Genomic DNA, 27,631 nt, shown 5'->3' with positions numbered 1-27,631 from the left:
TTCAAGAACTGACTGTTCACTTGCTGCCTAATATATCCCACCTCTTGACAGGTGCCATTAGAACGAGATGAGCAATGTTATTCACTTCACCTGTCGGTGGTTTTAATGTTGTGGCTGATCAGTGTACAGTGCAGCAGCACTCTTTAGGCTTTTTCTTTGGGAATTGCTTTAGTTGTCACGTCCCGCACATATTACAGTAGCGATAGACAGATTGCCGTGTGATTGCCCTACCTTGTCCTTGGCCTCGCTCAGCTGGTCCTCCAGCTCGGAGAAGCTGAAACCGGCCACAGTGATGAAGTCGCCGATCACGGCCACGAACTTGTCGCCGTGCTCCCTCGTCCTGCTCTGCTGGTACTGAAGCTCCTGGAGGAGAGGGGGGTGAGAAAAAGTTGATCAGAAGTGGGCGTCTAAAAGGAAAAGACTGCTTTGACAGTGAAGGGAATGGAAAGGGAAAGGCGGAGAGGAATCGATTTTCCTGACGTCTCAGTTATCGTTATATTATTCCTAGCGCATGGAAACAAACGGGAAAGATCAGGTGAAAGTACGGACTCTGGTATTCTAAATATTTGTGACTGTACGTGGAAATGTCGTGGAGATTTTATGATATGAATTTGAAGACAAATTCTTGCTGTACCTAAAATCTTGTGTTAAAAAATGTATCTGACCAAATTGGTTGAAAGTGCCAGCTCCAAGGTTGTTGATAGATTTATTAAATCTCTATATTTTCTCATATGTTTAGCTTCTGACAGCTGTAGAGTTTCTTGAATTGAGAAGATAATTCTGACTCAGTGTAGTTTGTGCAGAAAAAGATGGTTAAAGCACATACGTTATAGCAAAACAGACTCTTTGATGCAGCAGCTATGATGCATCAAATAAAAAATACTAAGATAATTTATAACTTTAAAATTAGATTTTCAGATTTAAACCATAAAAATATAAGTATGCAAATGAATATAGAATCTGAGTATTTAGATGCTACTTGGGTTTTGCGATTTGGCTCTGCAAGTGAAGGTGGAAGCCAAGGAAACAAGGTATTTTCAGATGTATTATAGTTGATACGTTCACATGTATTATAGGTTTCCTATTTTTTGTTGTCATCATATGGTTTACTATTAATTATTGTGTCCCTGAAATCAATGCATATAATGCAAAATGGAAACTCACTGCCTCGAGAGCCTTAAGACCACTCTTGATGTTGTGCACCTCCTTCTCCAACTCAGCCATACTAGAGAGAGAGAGAGAGAGAGAGAGAGAGAGAGATAGAGGGGGAGAGAGAGGGGGGAGCTTTGTGAGAAAACACAATTTATCTCTATCCAGACTTCTCAGGGAGATCTGGCTTCATCTGCAATTTGAAGATCTGTGGTAATCTGTAGAAATCCAGACACTCATTTTTATTCACCTCCTGAATTTTAACAGCTTTTTGGAAGACCACATACACCTCAAGAGGTTATGTTTGGCCTTTGAAGGCTCTTACCCACTCAGAGGATGTGTGCCAAGAACTGTATACTCACTTAACTTTGGCAGCCTCCGGTATACTGTTGAGGTCCAGCTGGATGTGAAGCGTGTCAGGGTAGTTCTTCTCAAAGATCATGATTAGGTAGTGCAACATGGTGATGTTCCTGGAAAGCAATGACAGCTGAGTCATTTTTTGGATGAATACCCCGATATCCATAATTTGATGATACTTTCGGGATGATTACTGGTGATATTTACGCACAAGAAATACTTGATAATGTCATTGATAATGTTGATATTATGACCAAGCAGGTAGAGGAGAATGGCTAGAAACGTCTACGAATTGCAGAAAGTTGCATTATTTTATTGTAACACTACAGTGTAGTATATCGTGATCGTACGATAACCAAAACCCCAAGAGATATGTAGTCTCATATCAAGACATTGATTTTATAATGATATAATACCCAACCCTCCTTAAGACCTAACCGCACGGTGGTGGTCTAAATTTGTAGACCAAGTTTCTCCCGACGATCTTGGAAGTGCTGTATCTTTAAGAAGTCCCCAAACGCAAAGCAATCGATGCAACAGATTCTCTTGGTCAAACTGTTTCACCCCCACTGGGGTCTCCAGGGGTCAACCTACTGGCCCACCTGTCTATGCTGGACTTGGTGTCGGCAATCTTGTTGAGGCTGGAGACCTTGAAACCGTAGGCGTTGCCACGCTGACCCTTGTTCATGAAGTTGCCGAAGGCCAGCACCACCTCCAGAATCTGAGTAAGACGCTTGCTCCGCACCACCTCCTTAGAGGCATTCAGGATGGCTGGACAGGGACAGGATGAAATGGAGAATGAGTCAGGATGGCAAACGTAGTGAGGGTAGTTTATATAAGGGTCACTTTATCCTGGCTTTGCAGTTTGAATAGCTCGACTTAAGCCGCTGTACTCTGCAATGTCCCAGCCTGCACCATCTTGGGAAACAAAAACTAGGCAGCGTTGTAGGAAACCCGTTAAGTACTTCCATCTATCTATCAAACAGCAGATTGAGGTTGGAGGTGGAAGTGGGGGCGGGGGTTGAGAGGTACCGTGCTGCCTGCTGTCCATAACTTTTCAAAGACAGACAGAGCCTTTTTTGGCGAGGTGCAGGTGCTGTCCCACCACCACCCCTACCCCTAACCCTTACTCCGTCAGTGTGAATGTGAAAACCATTAACGGGATCCACATTGGTGTTATTACACTCTTCCCTACATGGGAACCATCCCTCTGTCTCCAGTGTCTGGGTCTTTTTCTTTTGCGGGTTGCAGCTGCGCCGTCTGGCCCGCACCGCTGCCCTCCTCTGAAGCCGTTCTGTTCAGCACGCTGGGTGGCCTTGGGAAATTAAGTATAATTTATAGCGCATGGCTATATCACTTAAAACAGGATGAGTGTTCAAGTGCGGAAATTGACGAGCAGCGGGATTCTGCCAAAGATTCTGGAGGCTTCCAGCAACACTGAAACTCTAGCAAGTCTCGGCTCGAAACTTCATACATTCATTTCCAGACACCGTAGCCCCTTGAAAATATGTGTTACTTATTGCTTCCTCACTGTATATATCTCCTTATAGAAGAGCTTACATTTCATGGTGCAGGTTTTCCATGCAACTCATGATAGACTGTGTTTGCTACAGATGCCTTCTCGGTCAATAGAAACAACACATGTTGGCGCCATTTGTGTCTGGAGCATGACAGAGATATTTCAATAGTATTGCTGTCAAGCTGGATCCCATATACAGACACACAAACATACACGTACACACTTTCTCTGCGCCAAATCCTTTCTAAAGGCTGGAAGATTTTCCTTTGCTCTTTGATCCACAGTCTTTATGAGAGAGGCTCTTCCCTCTCAACACGTGCCAGCTTTCCACAACAGCTTCCCTAGTAACCTTTCTCTTTATTTAGGCTGGAGGGGAAAAACTCAAAAACAGGAGTTGGCCATGCTTTAACACCACATGTATATGTTCTCCACATACTAGAGCGCGCGCACGCGCACACGCACACACACACACACACACACACACACACACACACACACACACACACACACACACACACACACACTCCTGCAGATGCATGGAAGAAAAGTTGGAACGTGACAAAAGGCTTTTTTGGGGAAAACGAACAGTTCGGGCTCAGTTACTTGTCTTGTCTCTTCTAAGGCGTCTTTCCATTTACAGCCGTGCCAATGAGCTCTCTTCGAGGAACATGGAGAAACATGGTCTCGGAGACGGAAAAACAAGTATTCCACACCATACACGTCGTGGGGAACAGTTGAAAACAAAGTCAAATGGCCATTTTTCACGTGGCCTGTCTTTTGTGTTGTTTTTAATCAGTGACTGTTTCAGCTAAAATGAAATGTACTGCCTCTTTATTGACTTATAACCAGGGTTTGAGCTCACCTTCAACTTTAGGCTTGGTTTCCGCCAGACGTTCAGCAAACTTTTTCTTAAAGAAGAGAGCCTGGAGCCTCTGCTGGTAGTGGTCAATTCTGAAATGAAGAATAAAGGTGTTATATTATCACACCAGGGAGTGTCATCTCAAAGCCAGGAAGGACCTGTTCCAAAACACCTGAGTTTCTGTTGTTGTACAACAGTCTTTTGTCGCCCAGTGGCCTCCCATTAAGTTGGGAGATGATAGCGGGGCGCGTTCCTACCGCTGAAAAGTTATCCAGGGGGGGGCGGGGAGGCCCGTTTCAAAGAGGGGACCGGCCGGGAGTGAGTGGTGAAAAGAGAAAAAAATAAATCCATTCCCAGGAGGACTCCTCCAGACAAAGCGGACTCGATCAAAAAGGAAACCGACTGAAGCGGCTAATATTTCACAAAAAGCAAATGAGAAGGTCCAATAACACAGCGGCACCACAGTGTGAAGGGGACGAACGAAGCAACCACCGACAGAAGGGACTCAGTAGGTGGAGGGAAAACTGCAATGATAGTTTTGGATTTTTAATTGCTTTCCTCAACCTTCACTCAACAATAAATTATACGAAAAAAGGTTCCTCAGGTTTGAGTTTCTTTGTTCACAGTTAATTAACTCATGGTCATGTTCATTATTTACATTCATTACCAAAGCCAAGCCGGTTGCACATTTTCATATTTTACCACTTAGTTGGAGCGGTGTGCATGGAGATTCTATCCTTAACTAAGTTTACTAGCTCTGAATTGACTTGTACCGGCCGACTATTAGTAGTAGTGAAATAACATTGTAACATCTGACAATTGTTAATAATGGTAATACTTTAGTAATAACATAATAGTAATAATTAAAACCGATTCATCCACTGCTATCCATTCCCATATTATCACATATATATGAATTCACTTGAATAGAAATATCCCATTTGTATCATTATTTAAATTTATACCCACAGACAATACCTGCAACCATACCGCCACGTAGCCATAGTAATTGAATAAAATTGATTCTGTGCATAGAACCATATTTTGTTTATTCTGTATATTTTAGTATGTGAACCAATAAGTGGACCAACCCTTATCAAGACAAATTCCAGGTATATGAAAATGTACTTGGCTAAATAATCTGATTCTGATTAGAGCCAATGCAATACTGTTGTAGGTATGCAGACATTGAGCTCGTGTGTAGTTCCTATGTTATTCACTGTTATTTACAAAATAGCATTTTAAATAGACAAATCATTGACATTATGGAGATCCTAGTGCACCAAAAAACTCTACATATTGAGACATCTAGTTCTCAACAGAATTATCTACATTGCTGAGGTCTAATTGTAATCTTTTATTGCGTTGATGGAATCATATTTTGACTTCACATTATATAATATTCCTATATGAGAGGCTTGCCTGCTCATCTCGTAGAGGAAGCGGTCGGCACGAGCCATGCGCTCCAGCTCGTGCTTGTGCTCCTCCAGGAGGTCGATGTCGCTCTTCTCCGGGACGAACTTCAACAACTGCAACACAACGTCAGCGGGAGAACGTGTAAAAGTTTAAACTCACGATGGAAGACAATATAGCATTAAACCAAAGAGTAGTTGGAGAAAAGACAAACAGGAGAACTTTTGTTTAATGACAACTTGGATTTCAATTAACCTTTTTGTATTTTTGTTTTGTTTCTTTTGTTATCTGGTATTCATTTAATTCAATTGTTTTAGTATTTTAAATTATTTTCCGGTTATAAAAAAATAAAATTATAAAATAATAATAAGATAATAAAAGGTATTATAACTTTTTATTATTAATTGATAATAATGCTTAAAAAAAGCTGTAGCGCCAACCCTAGCTTTAGATATTACTTTTTTTAAATGTAAAACTTTTATTTTACCAGAATTCAGAAACAAAACAACACAAAATATATATATACATGGTAATGCATTCATTGCTCTTCCACAAGGGTTGTCCAGCCTCACCTGTTCCAGCATATCTTTGGCTAGCTCCTCCCTCTCGTCCATCTCGAGGATGGCCCTTTTAATCTCTACGTTGCTCATTTTTAACCTGCGACAAACAGTCAAACGTAGATTCAGCGGCACCACTCAACGCGCATTCTCATATACGCTGCAATTGTGTATTTTTCCCAATGGAAGTCAACACTATCAACTTATTAACAAGAAAATTTGATTCGTCCCCCGCCCCCCTTCAAACGGGGTGTGGCAGATACTGCACAAAGCCTCGTGAGGACTGCCAGCTGTGGTTACTGCATCCTATCAATTTTCCTACGAGTGCCCAATTGTGATCAATGACGTGTTTAGATTATACAACAAAGCCCAATCGACCATTTGCTGACCCCGTTTGGTTTTGGTTCCAGGCCCTGGAGTCATTTCTCATTGACAGGGAACAGAGTTGGCTGACCACGCCAGGCCCTTTATTGATCCGCCAGGGGACGAGAGCATTCTGGTTTCTCTCCCGAGGCCAGACGCTGCGCTCTGAGGGCGCTTACGTATTATGGTCATGTTGTACAGCAGGCTCTAAATAGGGATAATTGATTTAAGTTAACATAGAGTGTCGCTGAACATTTGCTATAGCAAATTAAGCAGCTGTCCACAGTCTTGGTACTTTAATATACGTACTTGAAAAACGTGAATTTTTGCATGTTCTTCAAATAGCCAATCATTTTGTCCCATTTTTATCTGAAAGTTCTCTATTCAGTGATCTCATGATACCAATTTTTAAGTTGATTATGCTTACAGATATCCTTGTGACTCCTTTAAAAAGCACATTTCATGTGTCAACATACACAGCGTTCCAAATTATTATGCAAACTGGATTTAAGTGTCATAAACATTTAAGTTTTTGTTTTTCAATTAAACTCATGGATGGTATTGTGTCTCAGGGCTCTTTGGATCACACAAATCAATCTCAGACACCTGTGATAATTAGGTTGGCAGGTGAGCCCAATTAAAGGAAAACTACTTAAGAAGGACATTCGACATCATTAAGCAGGCCACAAGTTTCAAGCAATATGGGAAAGAAAAAGGATCTCTCTGCTGCCGAAAAGCCTCAAATAGTGCAATGCCTTGGACAAGGTATGAAAACATTAGATGTTTCACGAAAACTTAAGCGTCATCATCGTACTGTGAAGAGATTTGTGGCTGATTCAGAGCACAGACAGGTTAGTGCAGATAAAGGCATCATGAGGAAGGTTTCTGCCCGACAAATTCATCTGATTTAGAGAGCAGCTGCTAAAATGCCATTACAGAGCAGCAAACAGGTATTTGAAGAAACGGTTGCAGTGGGCCCAGAAATACATGAAGACTCATTTTCAAACAGTCTTGTTTACTGATGAGTGCCGTGCAACCCTGGATGGTCCAGATGGATGGAGTAGTGCATGGTTGGTGGATGGCCACCATGTCCCAACAAGACTGCCACGTCAGCAAGGAGGTGGCGGAGTCATGTTTTGGGCTGGAATCATGGGGAGAGAGCTGGTAGGCCCCTTTAGGGTCCCTGAAGGTGTGGAATTGCCCTAGGCAAAGTATATAGTTTCTGACTGACCACTTTCTTCCAAGGTACAAAATGAAGAACCGTGCCTTCCGTAGCAAAATCATCTTCATGCAAGACAATGCACCATCTCATGCTGCAAAGAAAACCTCTGTGTCATTGGCTGCTATGGACATAAAAGGAGAGAAACTCATGGTGTGGCCCCCATCCTCCCCTGACCTCAGCTATTTTGCTTGAGGATGCTCCAAATGTTCTCAATAGAGTTATTGAGAACATTTGGAGCATCCTCAAGCAAAAGATCTATGAGGGTGGGAGGCAGTTTGCCTCAAAACAGCAGCTCTGGGAGGATATTCTGACATCCTGCAAAGAAATTCAAGCAGAAACTCTCCAAAAACTCACAAGTTCAATGGATGCAAGAATTGTGAAGGTGATATCAAAGAAGGCTCCTATGTTAACATGTAACTTGATGTTTTTGGTTGAAATAGCTTTTGATTTCAATCAATATGACCTAATGCCTCAAATTCAACAAATGACCCTTTTCAGTTCTTTACAACCTTTAAAATGTTTTGAAACTCTGTTGCGCATAATAATTGGGAACAGTGCATTTTGAGTTTTTTATTTTTGAAAAAAATACTGTTATCATTGGGAGGTTTGTTCAACAACATTCGAATTATACTTCAACGGTTGATGACTTGAAAATTATACTGACTGTCATTTGCATCGACTATTTAGGAAAATCTGAGAAAAATATAATTTGCATAATAATTTGGAACACAGTGTAGTGACCAAAATGTTGTAACTCTCCTTGATCCATTGGACTCTTTGGCCTGTCCCCTCGCTTTACTTTTTGATCACAAGGCTACAAATAGGGCACAAGTGGCCCATGTTAAACATTATAAAAACATTAAAAAAAATCCCACCCGTTTATGGGTCAGAAATAGGTACATACTTTGAGAGTAGGATGACGCAGTTCTGTGCACGGCGCCCATCAATGACTGACAACTCTTTAACCTTCCGCGTGCTGACGTACAGGTCGTCCATAGAGCCTGTTTCTTTCTGCAGTTAAAAAAAAACAAAAAATAAAAAAAAACAATGACAAGATTTCTGGTTAGCGTTTGGCAAAACACAGTAGTCCACTCCACCCTTCAATAACGTGCTGTAAAATGTGATGCCTCAGGGCTGCCTGATGTTGGAGGTCATTCGATGTTGTTCAGAAATAGCACGACCACATCTAAGCACATGCTAATGGCTGGAACCAATGACTGAGTGCTTTTTAATAGACCTTACCACGGCAAGTTGTGGGTGTTTGAGCTGTGCCGGGATCAAGAGCAGGCCAAAAGACTGTCAAACTATGGCCAAATACTCATGGCAAGAAATATTGGCCTCACTATAACTTCCCTGATCTCCTCTTGGAGCATCGAGCGGAAAACGCAAATGTCACTGCCCGTGTTAGGTGTCGTCGATCCTACTTCTTCTAATGGGGGTGGACAATGCACCATCTTGTTACAAATCCTCTCTACCCAAGAGTGACAGGCGCATGAAAACACTCCAGAAACAATGTGAGAACCGAGTGCCGCCAGTCCGTGAAGCTAGGAGCAGCAAATCTAAAAGGCGGCCTTGGGAAAGGAGTGTTTCTGGTGAGTCATCGCTGAAAACCAAGCTTGTGCAGTCCTCCCATAAAGCTTTCGGAAGAACAGGAAACACTGTTTGAAGAAAAGGAAAAAAAAAAAAAAAAAAAACCTCTTCAGGCCTGTCAGTTATTTTTATAAGCTCTACACAAATCTTGCATAAAAAAAAATCTACAAGGGGAAGAATACATCTCGGCTAGGGTTGAACGTTGAAAAGTAAATTCTATTTATGGTCCCCGGCCAGTTTCCTGCTCTCTAGAAAAAAAACGAAAAAAAAACAAAAAAAAACGTCCTTCTGCGGTAACGGGGTGTAAGGGTATGACGTACGTGAAACAGATGCAGCTCGTAAAGACAGCATCTCTTTTGGACTGACGGGATGCTCAAGGTTGGCGAGGGGTTGGGACAGGGTGGAGGGTTAGGGGGCGACTCCCTTGTGCCGGCGTGCCAAAGTCTTCTCACATGGACGCCAAGGAGCGATTTGAGTGTGACTCCTCTGGTATCACCGGTGACTAGAGCTTTTTTTGGCCATGACAACAGACTTTGGAGATCTTTATTTGGAGATTTTTAATTTGAGACCTTATTTGGAGACCCATATTAATGTAAGTTTGGTTTCCCCTTAAATTCCAACGTTTCTCCGACTCAGGTCACATTAATACATAATCAGGACTGAGGCAACGGACAAGATGATCATGGTATAAAAATGATGGCTAATAGCACAATGACTAGGAAGAGGATTGGGAAAATGTAAACGTTCCAGATTAGCAGGACAAGGGCAATGAAGATTAATGGGGAATTGACATTAGGCTATTCCGAACCCCAACTGACAGAAAACAAGAAGATTCTACTACCAGTAGCTAAACAGCAGTACAAATATTTCCTATCAATTAAAATGGGGGCTGGGCGAAATTGACAAGAAACAAAACATCCCAATATTATTTGGAGAGAATACTTAAATATTTATCATTTGACAGTATTGACCATTTGAGTATGACTATTGGTGTAAGTACCAGAGATATTATGACTAAGCAGGTAGATGCTTTGCTCAGAAGGTTTTGTTAATTTACATATAACTATATCACCATATAGGGATAAGCAAAATCGTAGACCATATTCTAGTCTTCTATCGCAATATTGCTACGATAACAAAAAGTTTCAGCCCTGCATTGAAACTGATAAAATGATGAAACGTGATCAGCAAAAGACCAGGTCTTCTGGACAATATAGTCTTTTGGAAAATACATTTAGGCAAAAAGTTACATAGACAGACAGACTGATACATGATGTACCCCCGCCCCCATAATGACTGCCCACAGTTGCACAGGAGAAGAGGAGTACGGAGCAAATGCAAGTGGAAGAACTGTAACGGTACGGTCAAGGTATAGCAGGAGAAGACCTTTCACTCACCTGTTTGAAGGATTGGTTAGTGAGCAGCTCCTGCCCAGCCAGTCGGAGAGTGCAGAGAAGACGGGGGAAAAAAAAAAAAAAAAAAAAAAAAAAAAAAAATCGAAAACACATGCAAATGTCAACACTTTCCAAGCAGAAAAAGGTGGCAGAACAGTAGTTGAGGCAAGAGCAAAAAGGTTACAACTACACACTACAAGCAGAAGTGCGGAGGCCTCGCACCAGTCTTTAGGGACTCAGGTACTGCTCTTCGTCGAGAGAAATGTGTTAAAATCATAGAGTTTTTATTTTTTTCCCCAAGTGTACTAGTTGATTGCATCTACATCTGTCCAGAAATGGAAAAAGGGGGGAAAATGAAAAATGAACACGGTAACTAATCCCAATTCTACAGGGGCTCCGTATAAATAAAAAGGCCTTTTTTTGAAAGAGTGTCCAATCAAAAGCTTATAAAAGCAATTACGCCATAGGTAAACATTGGAACACTGTCCGGTTCGAGTTCCCCCGCTCGCCAAATGGAACAGGGTTGTCACAAATGGAGACTGATCCTTGGTTTCTCCACGCCTTGGACTTGCCTGAGGCCTTAAAACTTGCACTTGGACAAATAAATATCAGTGATAAATCATCGTTCGGCAATGATCTCCAATGAGCCATTAAACTCTTCGGCCCTTGAAAATGCTCCGTGTTTAATGTAACCAATCTGCTGAAAAGTACAATGGTAATTTAACAATAGATACGCGTCTGTAGGGATATCATTTGCCCTCCCATTAAGCCTGTAAAACCTTGTTTTAACCCCAGATTACTAGAAATGAATTAGGGGATTAATTATCTTTCTACACCAGTCTGTTGAAGATAGTTTAAGCGGTTTATACTAGGCCACGACACGGAATACTTTGACATGATGTGTTGAGAATTGGATATGACATCAGGGTAATTACTTGAACTCAGGAGAATCAAGCCATTTCTTTGTATACTATACTTTTCATATATTAGTATTCAGGCAGAGCTCTGGAGTCACATACACCATAGTTCTGAGAGGGATATTAATATTAAGAGTTACCATTAACTTTTCAGCAGTCAAACGGGGAATCACTGCCTTCAAAAAGCGTGATGCACGTTCTCATTTACCCGCACACGTCAACCTTCAATATTTCGTTATAATGCCTTGAATTTGCATTGCAGAAATACGCTTTGACCAATTTGGCTTGCCGTCAGCTATCGCTCTCCAAATCAAACTCGCAAAACCTACCGACGTGTCTGAATTATAGCAGTTCTGCAAATGAAAGGGGGCTCAAATCCCTCCACTGAGACAAGAAAGACTAGTGATATGGGAGTTTGATAACTTTTTTCATTAAGTAAAAGGAATAATTATTGTGTGTGTAAAAGGGTAACACATACGCAATAACAAATAGAAGGCAAATACTTTTTCATGGCAATTGTGTCATATAATGTTGGATAAGACAATTATGTTTTGGTGCAAAGTACAGGAAATATGTCTCAAAGTACTGAATGGTATTCTTCTTTGATAAGTCCGTTGATCATGCTTTTTGAAGGCTACGCCATGGGCCTGATTGACTGACGGCGATCCAAATGTGGTCTGTCGGACTCTCTCCAATGAACAACCCTGTCCAGTCAGATGGATAGATCATTTCCGATGATATCGCTCACACACACACACACACACACACACACACACACACACACACACACACACACACACACACACACACCAAAAAGCGCTACAGTCCACCACAGCGCCAAGCGGCTTAACTTTGTGGCGCCTCGAACAGCTGCTGATATATAAGCATTGCGAACACACGAAAAACAAATACACACACACACACACACACACACACACACACACACACACACACACACACACACACACACACACACACACACACACACACACACACACACACACACACACACACACACACACACACACACACACACACACACGCTTTAGAGGCCAAAGCGAACCTGTTGTCTCTGATACGCGGAGAACATCTTCTCAATGTCCTTGAGGTCCAGGATCTCGAACGCCCGCAGGTCGTCGATCTCGTGCCAGATGGTGCCTGTGATCTTATTCTGGAATGGAACATCAAGATGGAGGAACGGAGGGGGAGAGGGGTTGGGGGTCAGAAAAGGAGACAAAATAAAATGTGAGATTAAAGGTTTTTTAGGAGGGGTGTTGATGGGTTGGATTAAAGATGGATTCATGTGTGGAAGGCGTTAGGTGGTAACACTGTAAGATGGAGGACAGCTGCAATAATCGCCAAGACCCCACACTTACTTCTACGACATTCCCCCCCGACCCTTATTTAACTGGTAAATCAAGACCCACTCTATGCATGTAAAAAAAAAACTTATGTTATTAGAGAAATTAAAACAAAATATACTGTATTTCCTCTAATAGGGACTGGGGCCTTTATTGACCTCAACTGCAGAGGGTACCAGGCCTTTATTGGAAGCAGGCTTATGTTGGAGGCAGGCTCTTCTATCCAAATCTCTGTCTTTAATAAGTATATTTTAACATATTTTTGAATGAATTTTAAATATAATTTACATCTGGGTGCCATGCCATGCAAACACATGCATGGTGAAAAAAGATAGGGCTTAAAAAATAATAATAATAATAATACATTTTACAAAAGCGAGCTAGTAGCTACAGGGGAATTACAGCTTTAAATTAGTAAATTAATTTTTAATTAATACATTTGTAAATGTGGTAGATGAAATACATATCCAAATAAATACTAAAATAAAAAGACACTGTTTTATTTGCTTTGTTTGGGAGCAGGGCTCCACGCCAGAACAGCGCCGCAGCTCTGATCAGTTTTCCACCCGTTTTTTTCAGGAAGGCTTGCATATGCTTGTGTAGACCACGCCCCAGCATTTATTAGGGGCCCGGTTTTTATTTGACTACTGGTTTATATTTGAGGAAATATAGCCTGATTATGAATTAAAAGTTCTGAAGGCCATTTTACTAAAATGTAAGCGTTAGTAAACCAGAAGTACAACATTAGTAAACATTAGTACAACGTTAATAAAACAGTAGTAAAATGTTAGTACAACATTAAAAAACAGTAATAAAAGGATGGTAGAACTTAAGCAAAACGTTAGTAAAACAGGAGTAGTACTGTAATAAAACACAAGTAAAATGTTAGTAAAAGTGGTGTAACATGAGAAAAACAGTAGTAAAAAGTTAATAAAACAGTAGAAAACATTATATATATATATATTTATATATACATTTGGAGGCAGGAGCTCAGTAAGCAGAATGTTGCTGGTTCGATCCCCGGCTCCTCCTGGTAGCGTGCTGATGTGTCCTTGAGCAAGACACTTAACCCCCTAACTGCTCCCCAGGCGCCTCTACATGGCAGCCTACTGCTCCTAGATACGTCATTTACTAGGATGGGTAAATGCAGAGATATTGCGAATATATAACCCTTATCATTCCCCATTGTGGGACTGATAAGGGTATATATTGTGTCTCATCATGAATGGATTTTCTTTTTTTTTCATCGAACTACAACGGCCATGTACCACTCACCTCCCCGAGTTTGGCCCAGTTGAAGGACTTGAGCGGGTGCGAGGGCTGCGGGATGGACTTGGAGCGCAGGCTGCTGGCCGTGCTGAACGAGGGCGGAGCAGGAGGGGGCGGGGCTCCAAAGAGGGGCGGAGCACCGGGCGGAGGGGGCGGACCTCCCGGCGGAGGAGGCGGCGGCGGGGGAGGCGGGCAGCCGAAGGGCAGCGGAGGGGGAGGAGGCGGAGGGAAGCCGCCCGCCATGGGGGGCGGAGGCGGGGGGACCGGGCCGCCGGGCGGAGCAGGAGGAGGCAGGAAGGAGACGGTCCCCCCCTTTTAGTGAGGAGAAATAAAAAAAAAAAGAGAACATCAGTCATAATGATGACAAATATTGCAGTTTTATTTTCTGAAAATTATCAGATGGGATGAAGATTTAAGGTTTGTGTAGTTGTACTTGCTTGGTGTGTCCAAATACAACTGGCATGTAGCTATACTATTGTGCAGGAAACCTGAGCAGAACTTGCATTTAGGTGCACTATTTGGCAAGTAACCAAAGTGCAACATTGACAAGTCATGCCAAATAGTGCTTCTACTTGAATTACTCAAATTTGAGAAATTTAAATAATCGATACCTTTACCTGTATTAGAAAAATATACATATTGATGAGGAGATTGATGATTATTCATGAATTAACCATATCAACATCAAACGTTAATCAGGAGAATGATCAAAGACAGTGTTGAAATAAATATAATTTACATTTCTTTCCTTACATTTTGAATAAGCTAGTCCTAAAGGTGGGGAGATGAAATAAGGCTTAAAGAACAGTTTTTGAAGCGTAGTCTAGAAAGAGGAATCTTTAGGGAGGGATAGGGATCATGATGTTCCAGAAACTTCATGAGATTACATCACATTATGAATAATTTCAATCAGTAGAATTGCAGACCTGTTAAAAAAAAAAATCAGAGAAGGACAAATAAAAATGTAATTACAGACTTAATTACTTGCATCTAGGAAATAAATCCCTGTATACATCTACATTAGGCATGTATTTAACAGCCCCTAAAAGTCCCATGAGTGCGTCAGTTATAGTTGTGATTTCCCTTGAGACGTTGAGAATAATGAAATGTGATTAAACCTAAAAAAGATCCGTTTCATATTGAGTTCTACGTTACTAAGTCTCACCGCAAAGTCGTGGATGCGCGAGGACAGGTCCATGACTTGCTCTCTGGCAGAGCGCAGCTCCACCCCCTCGCGCTGCAGCTTGTCCTTCATCTTGTTCAGAGTCTTCATCATGTCCTCCTTCTCATGCGTCTTGGTCTCGCACTCGCGCTCCTTCCGCTCCAGCTTGGCCATCAGCTCCGCGTGATCTAGAGTGGAGAACGACAGGGAAAACGCACGTCGACACCGTAAAACACAGAGATCCGGAGCGTTGAGACGGTCGAGAGTCATTACGGGCAAAACTATAGAAAACACATTGGTCATTTCCTGATTAAAAAAAAAGAAAGAAAAAGCCGTTGAGGGCTTTATAATGCAGCGTTGAAGGATTCTACACATAAAAAGTTGATTTATGATTTCGGTCTGTATTTTAAGAGACTTCTGTGGAAGTAGTTAAAGTGTGACACCGTTCCCCTGTTGGCCTGCAGGGGGCAGCGTGCCCGACGAGCCTCACCTTTCCTGAACTTCTCTGCCTGGTCACGCCACTGCTTCACCTCATTCTCATTGACTAACCTGAGGAAAAAGACAGACGGGCAGACAAGGGAGGATGTCAAAAGGATTTACAAAACACAGCACAGCCCGGCCAATGCGGTGCCAATGTTTAGAGGCATGAAGCGTTGGGGTTAGGGATCAATTACAGTCCTACCAGGTCATGAAGGAAAGATTGAATGAAATGTAATATACAGGCACTAATCGCCCATCTGCAATATACTGTATGTTTGGATTTCATTCGGAGCAATTGCCAGAATTGACTCAGCTGGGATGCATTTGACCCACGTAAGCTACCACGCGTTTACATTAATGGTAGAATAGATCCTGCAAGGCTGCAATTAAATCATATCCACGGTTATGGTTGTTGGCAAAAGCTCCGGCTGGAGGCTGAATGGTTTTAGTGCATAGCTTTGATATGAAATTGAGTTGGGGGAATTCAGTTTACGGTAAAATGAAGGCTGCGACAGACACCGCAAAGTTTATGGTATATATAAATAGGGCATATAAGTATGGTATACAAGTATTCAGTGAAAATATTAAAGGGGTGGAAAATTCTATTAGACGGGATGCTGGCGATAAATTAATGTATATAAGAGGAGAAATGGAAAAATAGAAAACCTGGAGCCTCGCTGGTAGCCACGGCTGGAGTCGAGAGGACAGAGAAGTGTTTCAATGACGATACGGACACAACAACCCAGAAGCCCAGACCAAAGGACAAAAACGAGAAAGATACAGGACAGGAACACAGTTTGAGGCCGGCGTTAATATCCGTCAATCCTCAAGAGAAGCAATGAAAGGTTCAGAACAACAACTGGCTGAGCGGGTTTACATCTCCCGCTTCATAGGTACCGCTCATTAGTTCCCTTGATTATTCAGACTCCGCCGTGATTAATACCTTTGAGGCATATGGAGTCAGGTGCGCGAGTGACCGGTCAGAGCTGTCATCACGCCGACCGCAATGATTAACAGCCGTGCCCCCCTCCCCCTCCATGCGTCCTACCGTCCATCCCCCTTCTAGATGTCACTCCACGAGACGGTTTAGCCCTTGAGCCGCCAGGTCTTCGGGCAGGCGGCCAAACATATGGAGAAGTGTAGTTTGTTCCCTCCCATGAAGCGATAATTTGCTCTTATGGACACACCGCAAGTCATTGACCTGAACATGCTGCTAAGAGAGGGCGTCATTTGTAATGGTCTCCAGTTGACGATGATGGAGCGGCGATTGCGAGGCTTTGTCCAAACGGCGCCGTCTTTCTGCTACCGGACTACATGTAAGCGTGACAATTGCGCCAAACAGATTTGGCCTGAAAAGTAAGTGGGGGTTGGGAGTCTGGGCTGCACACACCATAGCCCTTTCCCCGCAGAGACTAAACAAAACCAACGGCTGGGCTGACTCGCGCGTTGGCAACAAGCAGGACTGTTGAGAGGAGAAAGACGGAGATGGAGAACCGGTGACACAGAGGAATGACAAAAAGACTTGGTATGTAGGGGTACGAACGCATGCAGAAATAGTCACAGGGGTGGAAAGGGAAACAAATGTGGACAGATTGGCATGATGACTTTTAACCCTGCCTATAGTCAGCACTGGTGACAGGCCATGGCTGAGGACCAGCAGTCCTTGGTTTGTAATTTAAAACAAAGTCAATCACTTGGGGGAGAAAAAGCATACATTTAGGAAACAAAGCCTCCTTTGACAGCAAATAAAAAGACAATTTCCAAGATTTCAATTTCAATCTTTTGTCTTCTTTCAATCAAACCGACTAACCGCTTCACCGCCCCTGACTATGACTACGGCTGACGTGGCCGGCTCGCCTACCTAACGCGATTAGGGCAACTTCCTTTGATCTCCGGCTTCCGCTTTTACGCTCATTCGCCGCGGGGGTTTGAGCTTCCTCTGATTCGACCCACCGTCCCCCTGCTGCCGCCTCACCTCCCAATCCCATCCAGTCGCTCCCTCTTCCACCTCGTGCTGCTGGATAACCGGCGGAAATGCAAGCAACAGAAACGCTTTCCGAGTAGTAAAATTCATACACGGTTACCGGTTTTACTGCGCTATAATTTTGCTTGCCGGTGAGGTGCTGCTCTGTTGCTCAGACACAATAGTGCATGCCGTTGACATCTGGTCCTTCTTTGATCACAGAGAGGTGTTGCTGAGAGGGTGCTTTACTACTACATGAGTCCTCCCAGAAATTAGAGTCAGCCTCTGAAAGGAATAGAAGGATCATAGGACCAGCAATGGAACAGGAGAGCACTTAATCGGTCCACTTATTGGATTCTAGCCCAAAACATAGAATCAACGCTTGTCCCCCAGAACATCATTCAATACCTTTCCATACCACGTTAGACTAGAAAGTTCCACATGGCAAAAATTTGAATAAATATGGATCGAAGAGTAAGGCCATAATACTGATTGTACGGTTTTGATCGAGTAAGATACACATGTACTCACATGCGAATGATGTTCTTGACACTGAAGTTTTCGAGGGGTGCTACATCAGGGTCCTCGCCCTTGTCGTCCTGTAGGACGATTTGTTGGAGGATCCTGTCCAGGAGCTGCCAGTGCTGTAGGCTTCCCCCGCCACGCTTATCTGGGTTTGAGGAAAGAGACGAGAGACAGAGACAGAGAAGGAGAGAGAAGGACGTGCGCTCAGCTTTCCAGTTTTCCTGATTGAATCATATTCATCGAGCTAGAACTATATTAATCAAAATTCTACTTCTACCGATCATTTAGGAGCATGACAACAACAGGAACAAAAACATTCTCCTCCGGGGAAAAATCTAGCAGGGAGCAAACATCCCTGTTGTCAGCAGGTTTTAGAAGGGAGGGAACAACAATAAACCGCAACAATCAAATCATGGAGATGTGATCCTTGTTGGAAAGGCAGTGCATTGTGGTTCCACAACACTGCACATCCAAATACAGGCGTTTTCAGTGATATTGTCATTTACTGCACCACTTAAGACAATAAAATTGCATGCCTTAAATTCCCATCACAGGAAATTGCATCCCCTGCCTGCCATACTGTAGGATATTGGCTGGAAAAGATTTTCAAGATCCCCTGGCACAAGCATTATTGACTTGTTGCATTTAAAAATGGAAAATCTGACGTAAGCGCGGCAATGCAAAATCATACAGACTTTGGGACTCATTATAGCAGTGTCGCATAAAGAGTGTCAATCTCCATCTCTCAGACTCGGCAATTTACTGTACGGCTATGACTAAATGTAATGTCCCTCCAAAAAAGACACACTAAATGACTTCCACTGGATTGACAGGTCCTGTTGCCTTTCCTGCCGGCTTTAGAAGTCTGACACCGTAACATTTCTGGCAATTTAATCTGGGCTGCTTCCGAGGGCACCCTAACCTTTCAGCAGTGCCCCCCCTGCCAGTGGATCTAGCTCTTCTGGTTCTAAAAGCAGGATTTGTACAACAAAGACTGCAATCTAAGTAATGCTGCGTTTAACATCATCAGAATCTACAAAACCAAAAAAAATTGCCATGGTAACGAGGCTGCTCACATGGCATTTGCAGGCAGTGCTGAAGGATGGAGAGGAGGTACGGGTAAGCGTCTGTGTGGTTCAGCTTCTTCTTGATCAACTCAAACATGGCGGCGGCACTCTTGGTGTCCACGTGGGTCTGTCAAAGGGATTGAGAGATAAAGATGACTGTTCACCTTCAACATAGTACGAGCTGGAATGGACAATTTCTAAGTCGTACAAACCCCAACTTCATCTGGATGTGGATACAGAATCTGGTTCAGGAGACCACCATACGACTCACCATATCAAACCTCTTGGCCAGTTCAGAGTCGTCCTCATTCCGCACCATCTCAAAGAAGTCCAAATGCCTTTAAAGAGAATAAGAGAGACATCGGAAAAATGCAATAACAAACAGCATGGACTATGCACTGCAGATCAACCCTTTTAAAATCCTATTTTGTTCGACTGAAATGGCCGCTTTCTTATGGGTTGAGTGATCCCCGGACCCTGCCCTCACCTGTCCAGAGTGGCGTTCTCGTGCTCCCGAAGCTTGTCAATGACCGGCTGGATGCCCAGCATAAGGAACTCGTACCTAAGGTGGAGACGAAACTCCAGGTTGTCCTGGGAAAGTCACGAGGGAAAGAAAAAGGGAGTGAAATTGGACTTGCATTGATGCAGCTCTGTTAACAAAGTTTTGACATGAATAGTACAACAAAGTTTAATCAAAGGCTTATGGTGGTTGGGTCTGACCTCTCCAGCTCCAGCGTTCAGCACCGCATTGATGAAGGACATGATGGCGGTCTTCAGGTTGACCTCGTCTCTATAGCGGCCTGTACTTCTGTCCAGCTCATTCAGCAACGTCTACACGGGCCAAGACGAACAGGAGAGTGGGTCAGCGAGTTTGTTTTTAATAAACCCCCAAAATCTGTTTCACACCTAATTGTTGCCCAGTAACTGTGTCCAGGAGCATATTAAAGCTGGACCGCTACAACCCCACGTGCTGCAATTTGGGTGTCGAGCATGGCTCCACACAAATAACCGTGGTAATTTCTAACACATCACTCCATCTCTCACTCCCGTTATGCAGTGACCCTATTTAACACATTTTCGTGCCTTAAGCAAAACACACACAGACATTAAAAGCCTTATACGTTTGGAATCACTCATCTTCTGTGTTGCTAGCTTCAGGCGTGGTGTGATTTACTGCACACCCTGTCGACTATGTTCACACAGTCCTGCTAGCTGCCACGGCACCCTCTGAAACGTTTCTGGCACACAGTCTATAAGTCTACCGTCTCCATAAGCCTCCGGGTTTCATTAACCTCTTCTCTAAAGCGGCATGTCTGATCCTTAGGCCACGGGTCTCCAACTCATCACCATGACCGTAACATGATGTATTGTTTTCTTTTTCTTTGAATGCCTCCCTCAAACATAGTCTACCAATATTAACTAAGACTCTGCTAAGACCACGCCTTACGCAATGGCATCTGAAGTATTTGGGTTCTGTAAACACCACATTTGACTAGCCATTTTCTGAAAACTTCCAGAAAACTTGCCAAATGAAGAATAACCAGAATTTGACCGATCTCAAGCCTCGTCCACCCCCCATGGTCTAACCTGGAAGCGGGTCCTCTCCGCTGCGTACTTCTGGTAGTGCGCCATGGCCTGCAGGACCTTCTTGTGCCCGTCTGGCACTAGGCACACGGCCCCCAGGATCTCGAGCACTGCCACCTTGGTCTTGATGTTCTCCGTGCGCAGGCTCTGCGAGATGGTGTTGATGCTCTGTGGGTGGGCCAGCACGTGGGCGCGGCCCTGTGAGTTGTTCATCAGCGCCTTGATGCAGCCGATGACCGAGGTGTGCACACGGCTCTCCGACGTCTCGTAGTCCATGCTGCGCAGGAAGTTGAGGAGGCAGGTGAGGCCATCCAGCTCGATGAACCGCGTGACAAACCTGAGAAGGGAGACGAGGTTACCAAAAAGCCACAAAACGGATGGATGGGTAATGAAAAGTTCCATTTGAAAGAATGTTGAACAGAATTTCTTTTTTTCAACCTATTAAGATGGCCCCAATATGACGCAGACATGAAGAAGAAGAAGATACACCCCATGGAATATTTTGTTCTCTGCATTTTACCCATCCCTGTCAACAAGGAGATGTTAGCAGCCATAGTACAGGGTCCCGGGGACAAACTGCGATCTCAAGCCAACGCCTTGGTCAAAGGCATCGGCAGGAGTGTCTAACACTAAAACGCACGTCTTTAGGGTGGAGGAAACCGTTGTACCAGGAGGAAACCCATGTGAAAATGGGGACAACATGCAAACCCCACACAGAAAGGCCCTAGTCGGGTTCAAACCTGGCCCCTTCTTGCTGTGAGGCAGCCATGCGAACCAGCGAGCCACCATGCCACAGGATATGCAACGTGAAAATGTGGAAAAGCTTGACAGTGTTAGCTCAACCAAAACCATACAATATCTTATGAACAACCTTCATGAGCTGAGTCAATTGCATCGTTGGCGGTCGTTCACCCCCCAAACTGAAGGGAAAAAGCCGTTTTTGATGGGAAGGACACGGGAGACTGTGTTGGCCAGTTGACACAGAATGTGTTTTTGCAACTCATCGTCCCACTCAGAGATTCCTGATAGGGCTCATAAATTATTTCCGAACAAATGTGCGCTTGTAAAAGGGAAAGAGAGAGAGATAGAGCGAGAGAGAGAGAGAGAGAGAAACTGCAGGAAGGGTGAAGAGAGGCAGACAGGCAGAATACAGAGGGAGGGTACAAAGGAAATAAGTACATTTCGAGACAGCGTGTGTGTTGGTGAGCCAGATTTATAGTGGCTTGTCCAAACCAATGCACTGTTTGGACCCTGTCGAAAGAAAGCCGTCCAAGTTCACCCCCCTACCCCCGCCCCGCATTCTTGGCCCCGGCAGGCGTAGAGGGAAAATTAATAAATATGAAATGAAGACACAAGGCCCGCCTGAAAAATATGTAAATTGTCCAACTACTATCCGGAAAGGGGCTCCTTCACAATTAATCCCAGATTTCCAAAAAAAACAGACACACACACACACACACACACACACACACACACACACACACACACACACACACACACACACACACACACACACACACACACACACACACACTTAACCTGGCATGACCGGGGAAATTTCCAGAGGACAACGTGTAATCCTCTGATCTCGAGCAGAGAGTTGGAGGAGATCCTGGCCATCATGCTGTATAGATGCGCACGGGCACACACACACACACACACACACACACACACACACACACACACACACACACACACACACACACACACACACACACACACACACACACACACACACACACACACACACACACACACACACACACACACACACACACAATGTACAGTATTGTGAAATAACCGCTACAAGCAAGACGCAACGTGATACTTGTTTTCACACAGACAGCCCCCCTTCCGACCTCCACTCACCCCCAGGATGCTTCAAAATAGCTCCAGTTTGTTTATTTATTATTTGAGGACATTCATGTATTCAAAAGGCGGACGGTGGACGGTGATTCTTCAAGGCTTGGTGTGCCGGATGCCACGCTCAGCTGCTTTTACAGTTCAGGGGAAAGAAACTCAACACGCATGTGCGCACAAGGACGCGCCCCTGTGATCGCACCCATGAACGAGCTGGGATAGTGGGAATGTGTGTGTGTGTAAAATTGTGCTTGTTTGATAGAGCATGAATGTACGCATACAGTACGTGCACAGCGAGAGAAGATTCTTCGTGAACGCTAGACGAACCTCTGGCTGATGTTTGGCATTGCCAGCAAAAACATGGCTCTCTCTCTCTCTCTCTCTCTCTCTCTCTCTCTCTCTCTCTCTCTCCCTCTCTCTCCCTCTCTCTCCCTCTCTCTCCCTCTCTCTCCCTCTCTCTCCCTCTCTCTCTCTCTCTCTCTCTCTCTCTCTCTCTCTCTCTCACTCTGAGTCGCGTTCTGGTGAGCTCTTAAATCCATCGATCCAACCCCCGTTGACTTTGTAGTCTCCTCTCGTCTCTCCCCATCTCGCCCGCTGACATTTTCGCTCGACCGAGTGCCGCACAGGGTTTCCCTCCCCCCTCCCTCCCCCTCCTCTCCTTCCCTCGCTGCACACTTATAAACCCCTCCTGCGCTTGGCGTCCAAGACCAGTTAGAGCTAGAACCAGAACTACACACCTGGAAAAAAAAAAAGTCAGAATACGGTGCGTTGTTATGCGTGTGTTTGTGTTGCTAGGCGAGTTGCGTCGAGGCCAAGAACAACCTGGAGGTCAACGCCAGTGGCGCCAGACGGAACAAACGATTTCTTCCTCGCGAAAAAATCTTGGGGAGGAAGGACTCTGGAGACGGAAGTCACTAAGTTGCACTTTTCATCACGAGCCAAGGTAGGACTGCTGCAAAAATAAGTTCAAACAGAGGTATGAACACAGGAAAACATAAGGATATCCAGAGTTCCAAAGAGTCCCATCGGTCAATAATGACATTGATAGCAGACAGAATATTATAGACGGTGTGAAAATCCAAATCGAAAAAAAGGAGGACAAGTGGCACGGTCAAAATGTTCAGCCATCTTGAACTGCGGTTGACCTCTCACCACACAGGGGAGTTCTATGTTGCATCAAAGCACCACAGCATGGACGCACGTGTACACACACACACACACACACACACACACACACACACACACACACACACACACACACACACACACACACACACACACACACACACACACACACACACATACACACAGCAAATAAAGAGTGGACAAGAGGCCTGTAGGTACTTGAGCGGTTTAAAACAGAGGTGTCTGCGGTGCCTGGAAGCAGGCGTCATACGATACCTCCATGGCTCAAAGTCAAAAAAAAATTTCAGTCTCTGAAAAGGGCAACTTTGGCGCACACACACACACAGACACACACACACACACACAGACACACACACACACAGACAGATTACAATTAAACTCCTAAGCTACACTTGGAGCCCCACATCTGTGGTGTAGCGTATCGTGGCGTGGAGGAAATGGTTTTTATAGTCCAGCTTTATGGTTAAATCCATGGGGAGTGGTCTGCACGTATGAACTCTGCTCCATGCGAGTCTCCTCGCCGTTAGAGGCTTGTGCACCTTTGGGGTCTGAAAAGCGGACGAAACAGGCAACCATGGCAACGCGTCTAGATGGACATACTCTGCACACAAATACAGCCATCGTGCATTTTTACCCAAGCTTGAATAATTTATCCATTGGTTGTGTGTCACTTTCAGCTCCACTGTCCTTCCTAGCTCTCTCTCCATTATCGATGCAAACCTCCCCTGACAACAACTACATACTGAACCTCCTCTTGACAATCTCTCTGCACTCGGCCTATTGGGGTGAAAACATCGGCACAGCAAAAGCTGAACCCCAAAGGCCGCAAAGCCAAAAGTCTTATATAATGATTTTTAGTTGGTTACCTCAGCTGATTCCTGCACAGTTGGTGGATGCTGTAATGTGAATGGCACAAGCCCCTCTTCTGAAGAAGGGGAGAGAATAGTCAGCCAATGTCATGACAGGTAGTAACTAAGGGTGTCACGATTCTGATTCGAAAATCGGCCGAAATGAGCGTTCGATTTGGAACTTCGAAATCACAAGCGGGTTGGCTAATATTGTACCAAGTGGTCGCCATGTTGGGGCGGTCAAGATCCACCGGTAAACAAATGCAGTGTGGGCTGGGGGCTGTGCTGGCTCCGAACTGACTTGGGAGTTTGGAGGGTCTGCTGCGCCGCATGCCTCAATGCACACTGCACCAGCCCACCTGGCACTAGGGCTGCAGGAACAAAATCCACTGTTTCGCTGTGTGTTCAAGGTGCACCTTCGACCAGAATGACTTTTTTTTATTTTTTTATTTGCCTTTTACTACCAGTTCCCTTCTGGCCTTTTGTTTCTGTTCCACTGTCATCACCAGTCTTTGTTTTCACCATGCTGGTTTAATTCAAGGGATATTGTTGAGTTCCCTCTGTTAAATATGGGAGTGTAGGACCACTCAAGACTGTAACTGTGATTCAGGGCTGCATCAAAAAACTAGACAAAGATGACTCGCATTAACTGAAGTTACCCTATAAATAAGTATGTACAGAATATCGACTGTGACTCCATTCAAAACGACAGTTAAATTCGACAAAATACTGACACAGCTCAGTTTTGACACTGCAGAGTATGAAATGAGACAACCTGTGATTTGAAGAAAAATAACGTCATCGTTCATGTGACCTCCATAACATAATCGGAAACGTTTTTCATGAGCAGCAAATTGACTCCCGTCCAGTAGCTGGTCCACCCTGACTTTGAACCTGGTGTTGGATTTATTTTGCAAAACGATGGCAGAAAGGTTGGTTCACCCATTTGAAGCTTGTTTTGTGAGGGCTTGCGCTCACATAGAAACAAACTCCACCAAATTTTAGGTCGGGGCTATAACCATACTGTACCACTGACAGAAAGAACTGGCCTGTGAGGGGGGAAAATCTCCCATGGTGGGCGGACGGCGGATCACTGTGCAGCTTTTGTGCCTGCCGCGTGCCTGCCGTGCGGTGGGCCCTACGGAAACGGGACGGAGGCACAAGAGCATCCTTTATCGCTGCAGAGCGCAGCTGTTCCCTCTCGCTGGCCAGAGGGTACGACTGGGAGGGCCGCTTCAATTCAGCCTTTCAAGAGCCCTCCGAAATGGGGATGGGTATCGTCGAGATTTTGATGGTACCGCAACTCTTATCGATACCACTCATCGATATGGTACTTTAACGGTACTGTTATTGGCTCTTTTTAAATATTTTGAAGATAAACTGAAACAAATTAAGAACAGAATTAGCACCCACGAGAAACATGCAGAGGGAGCCACTCCGCTGTGCGTCCCATTTATCCGTGTACATGCGATGCACTATTGCGAAATGTTTCGAAAGATTGCTTGTGTGTTTCCTCCCATTACATTTCACACGCCACACCTTGTATTTCTCACGCTGAGAAATCCAATATAAGTAAAATTGCTTTATTTTCCTTTTTTCTTTTTTTTTTTATAAATTCTACGTATAAATTTCATCCTTTCCTTTTAATCCCAACTTTTGGTGAAACTTGGCAGCCCTGCTTGCTAAGAAAATCACGGATCAAAATGTAAAAATGTGATCAATGACCGGGTGACTGACGAAATGTCATTTTTTTGGTTTGGGGCTTGGGGTTTTGTCTTGACTGAAACATTAATATGAGCGTGGGTGGAAGCTGTCACGCACATGCACGTACCCAGGGCAGCCCCCCACCCCCCGAAAACACGTTTCCGTGTGCATGGAGAGAGATGTCTCTTCTGATAATTAGGATAGCGTAAACGCTTCTTTGACAAATGTCTTAATCTTATTACAAGTTAGAAACGGGGTTGGATAGAGAAAAGTTGCAAGATTACCCTTTTATAGCCAAAAATGAATAGAAATAGATTTTCTTAATTTCTCCAATACCGTTAACAGAACAGGGAACGTTGCTGCTGACCAATACGGTCTTTAAAAATTTCGCCCCGGGGTTCGTTTAATACTGGGTCTATGTACCCAACTCTACTCTTAAATCACCACCAGTCAGTATCTCACACACATTGGATTTATATTGCAAAACAGTGGCAGAAAGGAGTCATTCATGGAGTCATGGAGTCATACATTTCAAGCCCATTTGTGAGCCCTTGCGCTCACATAGAAACAAACTCTACTGCTTCATTAAGGTTGGGGCTATAACCGTACTGTACTGCTAACAGAATAAACTGGCCCGTGAGGGGGAAAATCTTCCATGGTGGGCGGAGTAACACAAAATAATTAACACCTTTGGTTCTACTTTTGTCACCCATTTGAGCTGAGAGACGGAATAGGAGTTGGGTGGGAAGGGTGGGTTCATCAAAAGCACTGCACAAGCTGTACCCATAAATTGCTATTATTTGGGGGGGGTTACATCTGCTGCTCGATCCCTTTTACCATATTTTACCACGGCCAGCTGTGTGTTGAATAATGCCTTGGCGATAACACCAATCACCTTGGATGGAATGTTCTCGAAGCAGGTGCATTAGAGTCACTGCATCTGGCCCTCAGTGGGCAAATTGAGCACATTTGCGCACAACATTTTGGGGATAATGGGACGAAAAAAAAAAAAAAGCATTTGTAAATCTGCTCTGGCTTGGTTCCCCCCCGGGTTTTGAGACTTTCAAAGCACACCAAAGCCTTATTCTCACTACTTGAGTCTAATGGAGAATCCAGACATGGACAAAGTTTGATCCGCATTCTTGTGAGGATGGGACATGAGCACATGCCCCGGGCACACAACCCGGACATGAACCAGACACTTGGGTTCGCCTGGATGGATGTCACTCTCCGCTTATCGCTTCCTAAGAGACAACTCATCACCTATGCCTTGGCCTGGACCGCTACATCGTACAATTGGCACTGGCTCCGAACAGGCTGCT

The 27,631-nt window shown here is 44.2% G+C and overlaps 1 protein-coding gene across 2 annotated transcripts in view; it reads right to left on the bottom strand.

Moving 5' to 3' along the window:
- daam2 (dishevelled associated activator of morphogenesis 2) overlaps positions 1 to 27,631 on the bottom strand; it is a 57,321-nt gene that overhangs the window by 9,793 nt on the left and 19,897 nt on the right. Inside the window, exons 5-23 of one of the 2 annotated variants that reach the window (XM_080012401.1) lie at positions 20,755 to 21,088; positions 19,888 to 19,998; positions 19,655 to 19,758; positions 19,439 to 19,505; positions 19,177 to 19,294; positions 18,107 to 18,245; positions 15,623 to 15,681; positions 15,136 to 15,320; positions 13,977 to 14,282; positions 12,404 to 12,511; positions 10,427 to 10,456; positions 8,344 to 8,450; positions 5,870 to 5,954; positions 5,307 to 5,413; positions 3,888 to 3,976; positions 2,109 to 2,277; positions 1,512 to 1,619; positions 1,165 to 1,225; positions 232 to 363 (exon numbers count right to left, since the gene is read on the bottom strand). In XM_080012401.1, coding sequence (XP_079868527.1) covers positions 232 to 363; positions 1,165 to 1,225; positions 1,512 to 1,619; positions 2,109 to 2,277; positions 3,888 to 3,976; positions 5,307 to 5,413; positions 5,870 to 5,954; positions 8,344 to 8,450; positions 10,427 to 10,456; positions 12,404 to 12,511; positions 13,977 to 14,282; positions 15,136 to 15,320; positions 15,623 to 15,681; positions 18,107 to 18,245; positions 19,177 to 19,294; positions 19,439 to 19,505; positions 19,655 to 19,758; positions 19,888 to 19,998; positions 20,755 to 21,088 — 2,419 coding nt within the window. The remainder of the gene's footprint in view (positions 1 to 231; positions 364 to 1,164; positions 1,226 to 1,511; positions 1,620 to 2,108; positions 2,278 to 3,887; positions 3,977 to 5,306; positions 5,414 to 5,869; positions 5,955 to 8,343; positions 8,451 to 10,426; positions 10,457 to 12,403; positions 12,512 to 13,976; positions 14,283 to 15,135; positions 15,321 to 15,622; positions 15,682 to 18,106; positions 18,246 to 19,176; positions 19,295 to 19,438; positions 19,506 to 19,654; positions 19,759 to 19,887; positions 19,999 to 20,754; positions 21,089 to 27,631) is intronic. The other variant, XM_080012402.1, reaches the window with a different exon arrangement.

This window comes from Zeus faber (assembly GCF_960531495.2).
Source record: "Zeus faber genome assembly, chromosome: 13".
In the NCBI taxonomy this organism is placed as follows: Eukaryota; Metazoa; Chordata; class Actinopteri; order Zeiformes; family Zeidae; genus Zeus; species Zeus faber.
Note: the sequence above shows the minus strand (reverse complement) of the source record. Positions and strands in the feature narration are given on the sequence as shown.